Here is a 7,289-nt window from a genome sequence, read left to right as displayed (position 1 = left end):
AGAATATTTCATAACTATAGGTGAGAAACATACACTCTTGAATCACTCCAACTTTTAGTAGGTTTGGAGATTTTTAAGATAAAAACTGAAGGTGGGGATGGAGGAAGCTGCCTGAGCACAGGATATGTGTGCACACACAGTCACAGTTCCCAGTTGTCTGACATGCACAAGGGGTACCAAAAGAGCTGCCCTGGGCAGGCAGAGTCTCTGGCAGCTGGTTCTCAGATAAGCCCTTTGCTTGTTTCAGGTTCTACACTGCTACTCAGAAGTCTGGGTCATCCCCTGGCTCCATAGTTTCAAGGTCCCTGTTCTCCACTGCCACTGACTTCTGCCTCTTCAGCAAGACCAGGGCTGTGATAAACTTACACACGTGTGCCCCCTCCTCCTCACTTTCCACCGCAGCCTGGCCATCCTAAATCCGCAGGGCCTTCTTCCCAATGAGCAGATGGAAGAGCTGGCTGGTCATCAGGTGACCAGGATGGGAGAATGCAGTACCCTCCTGGCCAGATTAACTGTATTCACATTTTCTTCTAAAGTCAACTCTGCTGGTGCTGCACACCCAGAGTCAGGATGTGGGCATGGACGGGCTCCTTTGATGGCATCACTGGAGCAGGGGTAGAGCAAAGGCAACAAGGCAGAAGTGTGGGGGCTTCCTGGCACCTGACTGAACAGATTCAGTAGCCATCTCTTGTCTACCATTAGCATCAGACCACTGCTGATGAGAGATGAGAATGGTTTGTCATAAATAAAAAGCTGATCATCTCCAAGCAATGCTGTGTATGCCACCGTTTATAGGAGCCCAGGAATGTGGGCGGCCTGTGAATTTAGCCTCGGGAGGCTTCACGTAGTGATAAGCTGTAGGCACACGTGTGCTGAAGACCTACGCACCTGGCCCAGACCTGGTCATCAACAGGGTAGCAGCACCCAGAGAACAGAGAGGAGGCATTTGTGAAGGAACAGAGCCTCCACCCATGGTCTCTGCTGCCATGAAGGCTAACACATGGGGAGCAGGCTCAACACAGAGCAGGGTAAATGTTGGGACCCCTCAAAGCCATGCACTGGAGACAGATGGAGCCTAGATGAGGGGGGTCTGGGTGGGGATAGACAGGCTGTGTGGGGCCCTGGGAGAAGGAGGAGGCAACCAAGAGCTGCAGGACACTGGCAACTTGGGAAAGCCACCAGCGGAGCTTGAGCTGCAAGGTGCACAGGGACAGGGCAGAGGGCAGACCCAGAATGGGCTGGCAGCCAGGTCTCAGAGCCTTCATTCCCAGGGAACCCTGACTGAGTACCAAGGAGCTCCAAAGTAGACAGAGGGGCCACTCACTGGACTTCTTCTCTGGGCTCTCCTCAAACTGTAAATGCAAAGCAGAAAGATGTGGGCACCTGGAAGCAATACAGACTTGACAGCAACTGGGAAAGCAAATCTGCCTCCAATGCGCTTGGCAATGTAACCACTGTAGCCCTAAGACAGGACAGCAGTCATCTGTCCCGTGTCCTCCAAATTCCACCTCCAGGCTATTTTATCTCAGGACAGTGATAACAGCAATACCACAAGGCAGTGACTTCACTTGGCATTTGTGGAGTCACTAAAGCCAATTCTTGAGAAAGGTCCTTGACCCCACATATGAGAGTCACAGGCACACAGCCAGAGCCCTTGGGACACAGTTGTGTGATGTCCACGGTACAGTAACAGGGGAAGGGTCTCACGGACACAGCTGTGTGATGTCCACGGTAAAGCAACAGGGGAAGGGTCTCACGGACACAGCTGTGTGATGTCCACGGTAAAGCAACAGGGGAAGGGTCTCACGGACACAGCTGTGTGATGTCCACGGTAAAGCAACAGGGGAAGGGTCTCATGGACACAGCTGTGTGATGTCCACGGTAAAGCAACAGGGGAAGGGTCTCATGGACACAGCTGTGTGATGTCCACGGTAAAGCAATAGGGGAAGGGTCTCATGTCCTGCTTTCCCAAGTAGCAAGGACAGCACATCAAGGTCTGGAGAATCCTGACAGAGTTCAACTCTGATGTTCCAGAGCTTTCTCCAGCCTTATCATTGCCACACGTTCCTCACCAGATTACACTGTCCAGCTCCTTGCCTGCATGCTTCAAATATCTGCTCAGCTTAGGCTTGCAGGTGGCAGAGGGAGCTGACCTACAATTATTGCTCCATAAAACACCCCTCTCACCCCTGCCCATGGGAACTCCTTGTACCACTGCTGCCAGGCCACCATATATTATATGATATTTTGTTTGTGTTCTGATAACTAAAGGGCGGAGCTAGCCACAGAAGCCAGATGGTGGTGGCACACACCTTTAATCCCAGCATTCGGGAGGTGGAGACAGGAAGTGAAAAGGAGGGGTGCAGACAGGATCTCAGCCCTTTTGGACTGAGGAAGGAGACAGGGAGGAAGCAAGTGGCATCTGCTCCCAGTTCTCTGATCTTTCAGGTTCTTCCCCCCAATATTTGACACTCAACTTTTTACTGATTAAAATTAATTAGATTAACGCCTCAATCACATACACTCTAAAGCATCTTAAGGGACTCTGCTATCTATCCCACCAAGGCCCTGGCTCAAGCCTAAAAACTACAGTAGCCACTGCCTCCAAAGCCTTGGGAAGGCCACCTGCCTCCTGTCCAGCCTTCCAGAACACTCTTCAATTAGAACAAGGACTCCAGCTTAGTCATGTCCTGGTTGCGACCCTGAGCGGTCACCAACCCTTGAGTCTCAGCTCTCATCCATACAAGGCCATCCATCCCTGCATCACTGATTCAACATGTACAAACAGGGTATGTGCTGCACACGGTTTTAACTACATAGGAACTAAGGTAGAAGAATGGCTCAAGCCCATGAATCCAAGACCAGCCTGTACAACATAGCAAGACCATGTCTCGAAAAAATCGGTAAGACAGTGTATGTGGAAAACTCTTTTTTTTTTTTCCGGCTTAGGAGTTTATTACAGGGGCTTGTACAGGCCTGGGGAATCGGTGTGCAAAGACAGAGAGAGAAAGTTGGCCCGGCCAGCTTTTTAAAAGCTGCCAAGCCATGTGCACAGGGGGTTGACGTGACTATGGCAGAAGCAGATGACAGTGCTCAGGCATGCGCACAAGGGCTTAGCAGAGTCATCTGTGGGTGTAACCACACAGGCGCGTGAGGGCTTAGCAGAGTCGTAACATGGATTATGGCTCCCCCACCTTTAAAAGTTATACACAACCACTCTGTAAGGATGGATATGTTGACCATAAAAATCTCAAAAGGCATTCATTACAACGTCAGGCAAAAAACAGACTGTTGACAGAGTTTTGAAACAGTATTGAGGCAAATTATTAATTACCTGATTAATCTGAGCATATTAATAACTCTAAGGGAAGATGCCCTTTATGTTCACAAGAAAAGCATGCCACATATTAAAACCTCCTAAGACAACCCTCTTTAGCACCTCGTCATGTCAAATAACCGGATGAACACAGGAAATGACACTTGGGAGCTGAGAGAAACAGCTGGGTCAAAATCAAAAGTCCTTTGCTAAAAGTACAATAAAAAAAATTATATCTTCACCAGGGAAAATTTAGTCCTAAAGGTAAAATTCTTTTCTCAAACCAACTGAGTCAACTTACAGGGCCAGGGCATGCAGAGTTCTTACAGACTCGGCTATTCATGCATACCTGATGGAGGGGACACATCATTGCTATTAAAAGTATTCATATGATGTTCAACTTTCTCTCCTATAATGTTCTGTGAACAGTACTGACAGTTGTTTAGCTGGTGAGACACAGGTTGCAGTCATTGCTCTGAAGTCCATCTTACCACAAACCTACTGTTGCTTTACTTCTACAAAGCCAGTCCTGGAGAGGTGACATACGATTAAGAAAGACTCCAGCCGCTTCTCCAACTGAACATAAGCAGTGTGGGGAGGGAAGGGGCCAGCCAATGGTTTCCATTTACTGCAGCTACTGACTCTTTTTCAACTTTTCTATCATTAACTATTCAAACTACCTTCCTATCAAATGATTTCCAACACTTCAGAGAGCCAGTCTCTTCAGCGTTCGCATGCCAGGAGAAAAGAAACGTGTGCCGACAGCAGAGCGCACCGACAGGAGAGAAGGCCAACACCAACTTACCTGGGATGAATCAAAAGGGGGAGGGGCCACTTGAGGACCCTGGGAGCCCTGAGGGGTCCCCTAGCATCAAGTCTAAGGAAATCAGATGGCTGTTTGGCCCTAAAACAATCCCCTTACCAAAACAGTTTTCATACTGACACTGTTAAACAATTGAAGCAGAAAAATAGAAAATTAAAGTGAGAAAAAACTCCCAGGCCACTTCATCAAAAGGAATAACCAGCAGCATAGTGAGATTTATATTATTTATTCTTATCAAAATTAAGACCAGTGTATAAACATACTTGCCAAGAAATAAATAACTCTGAGCTTATGACATTAGCACAAACAACACATCAACAGGCCGCTCCTCACATTTGTAGGCCTAAAGGTAAGCGTCAAACTATAAAAAGGACATTTCGTAAGCACCCTGGGCAGGGACAGGCTTGCTGGGTCACCCAATTCCAGTGGAGGAGGCAGTCACAGAAAGAAGCCCAGTGCAATCCTCTCAGCCACTGAAACAGGAGTCTTGAAAACGCTCTGGCATGAGAAGAGGCTGAGTCACAGCATGCAGAGGTTCGGAGGGAACCCCTTTACTGTGGAGGAAGATCCAAGCATTCTCACACATCTCACATGGCCCTGAGAACAAAGTTTCAGCTTGTGTGACCCCAGCCAGCAACCTCAACACACCAGCACTGGCACTTACATGCCACCCCCAAAAGCATGACCCCACTTCAGAATGAAGACACTGAATGTGGCAGACAGACACTTATCACCAAACCCTGAGCCCTGGGACAAGTGTCTGAAATCTTCCAAGCCCTAGAGAATTTGTGTACTTAGCATTATTTTTGTAAAGGAATGGCTTTCCATGAATTGTCTTCTCCACAACAGATACACTTTCCCTCAAAAAGTGACATCAAGTCCAGGTGAGAGGCACTCTTGGAGACCCACACCTTCTCCAGGTTGCAGCAGCTACCCCCACACGTCCAAGGACTAGCAGGAACACAGGGACAAAGCTATGTCCATGGTGCCCTCCAGGCCGATGGCGGCTGATGTGATGATTCCTGGCATGCACAGTGGGAGCAGCTGCTGGACTGGCTAAACGGACTGGAGGCTGAGTCTGCAGATGAAGGGGGATCCAAAGGAACCCAAATACAGGTGTCCGTCATGTTCATGGGCCTCACTCACATAGGTGACCACCAGTCCGTCAGGATCATGTAGGCTTCTCCGGAAGGCACCGCTGTCACTGACTTCTAAGACCAGGCTATACCGTGGCACAAACTTCATCACCGTCTCCTGACTGAAGAGCTGGAAGAGAAATATCAGGGAGAAGAGCGTATCTTCTGACTGCGAGCAACTTCCCATTACCTAAGAGTAGGCATCTGGGGATAGGGAGGTCACACAGGGCAGGGGCAAACTCCCATGCGGATCAGACTAAGAGGTCAAACCTGCATAGGGACAGCGAAGGCTTAGCTAACCACAGAGAGATGCAAGATCACATTTCAAGAGATCACCACATTGAAGTCAAGCTGAGAACCATCTTTGCTCACCAGAATACTGGGTCAAAATCAGTACAGCTTAACCCCAAATCCTCTAGTTGGGTTTAAATACTCAAAGAGTATAAGAGGCACTAAATGGGAGTTTTTTGTTTTTGTTTGTTTGTTTTGTTTTTTAGTTTGGTGCCTGTCCTAGAACTAGTTCTTGTAGTCCAGGCTGGCCTCGAACTCACAGAGATCTGCCTGCCTCTGCCTCCTGAGTGCTAGGATTAAAGGTGCGCGCCACCACCGCCCAGCTGAGATGGGAGTTTTAACAGCCTTTCACAGTCACAAAAAGGCTGGGAGGTTTAAGCGAGCAAGTCCATCCTATGATATCACCTCTTCCTTAAAGCCTGGTCTGCAGCCCTGTGGGTCCTGCACAGTGACGGGCTGAGCACCTCTGAGCACAGCTACAAACATTTGCAGCCTTGTGGAGCTCAGGAAAAGCTTAAGCAGAAAGACCCTGGAGAGGAGCAACCTGTGTAGAGTTAGGACTGGGCTGAGTCTCTCAGGGAGGGCAACAGCTATAGCATGGCTGTACTATGGGGAACTGGTTAAACAGTAAACACGTCTATCCATGGCAGCAAGCACCTGTAGCCCCAGCACTTAAGTGACACAGGCTGGTAAAAATGAGTTCTAGTCGAATCTAGGCAATTATATAGTAAATCCTGTCTCAAAAACAAAAATAAATACATGAAAGATAAGGGGACCCAGGCATCTCACTATAAGACAAGGAAGGTACAAAGACGGGGGGAACTAAGAAAACTAGAATAAAGCCCACGGGGCTCAGTTATACTACAAGTAATCTGCATGAACTATGGCTTCAAAATTTAAACTAGTAGGATAAATGAATGTAGGTGCAAACATATGCTTGTTTCCTAGCTTGGCCCTGTAGAACCTACAAACAGTGTTGACCAAAAGGATAAACACTTGGCACCCAGAAGCCCAAGTACTCCCCCAGAGAAATGGACAATTCCAGGACAGAGAAAAATGCAATATAGATATGTTCATTCCTCAGAATTGAAACATTCCCTTCTGGAGGGGAGGGAGGGGCTCCTAAGATCTGAGAACCAAGGAAAGTCATGAGGCTCACAGGGTAGGAGGAGGGCAGAAGCAGGTTGAAACAGCCATTGTAGACGGACAGAAGCAGGACTAACAGGCAGGGGGTGGCTCTGAAGTCAGGAAGGTGAAGAGACAAAAACACTCAGAAGCAAGGAAAACGGGAAGGAGACTCAAATGTTTCAACTTGTATTCTAGGCTAACGAATAAAACCTGTTTATTGTACTAGGGAAGTCCTTCTGTCAGTGAAGTGCTTACCACTCAAGCACCCAAGTAAAAAGCCAGAAGTGGCAGCACACACCCAATGCTGGGGACATGGAAACAGCCCTGAAGCTCAAAGGCTCGACAGCCCTGCCTACCCGATGAACCCCAAATGAGAGACCCCGTTTCACAAAATACAGTAGACGGTTCCAAAGGACTGACCCATATGGTTGATATCTAGCCTTCACACACATACATGAACTTAAAGTAGGTATGACAGGTACCAAATATTCTTTTTTTTTTTTTTTTTTGCTTTTTTGCTTTTTCGAGACAGGGTTTCTCTGTGGCTTTGGAGCCTGTCCTGGAACTAGCTCTTGTAGACCAGGCTGGTCTCGAA

At 48.1% G+C, this 7,289-nt stretch overlaps 1 protein-coding gene across 1 annotated transcript in view; it reads right to left on the bottom strand.

Moving 5' to 3' along the window:
• Positions 1–4,348: 4,348 nt before the first annotated feature.
• Apmap (adipocyte plasma membrane associated protein) overlaps positions 4,349–7,289 on the bottom strand; it is a 16,764-nt gene continuing 13,823 nt past the window's right edge. Inside the window, exon 9 of the mRNA XM_005371231.3 lies at positions 4,349–5,405. Within this exon, the coding sequence (XP_005371288.1) occupies positions 5,196–5,405 (210 nt within the window). The 3' untranslated portion in view covers positions 4,349–5,195. The remainder of the gene's footprint in view (positions 5,406–7,289) is intronic.

Source organism: Microtus ochrogaster, unplaced genomic scaffold (assembly GCF_000317375.1).
Source record: "Microtus ochrogaster isolate Prairie Vole_2 unplaced genomic scaffold, MicOch1.0 UNK100, whole genome shotgun sequence".
In the NCBI taxonomy this organism is placed as follows: domain Eukaryota; kingdom Metazoa; phylum Chordata; class Mammalia; order Rodentia; family Cricetidae; genus Microtus; species Microtus ochrogaster.
Note: the sequence above shows the minus strand (reverse complement) of the source record. Positions and strands in the feature narration are given on the sequence as shown.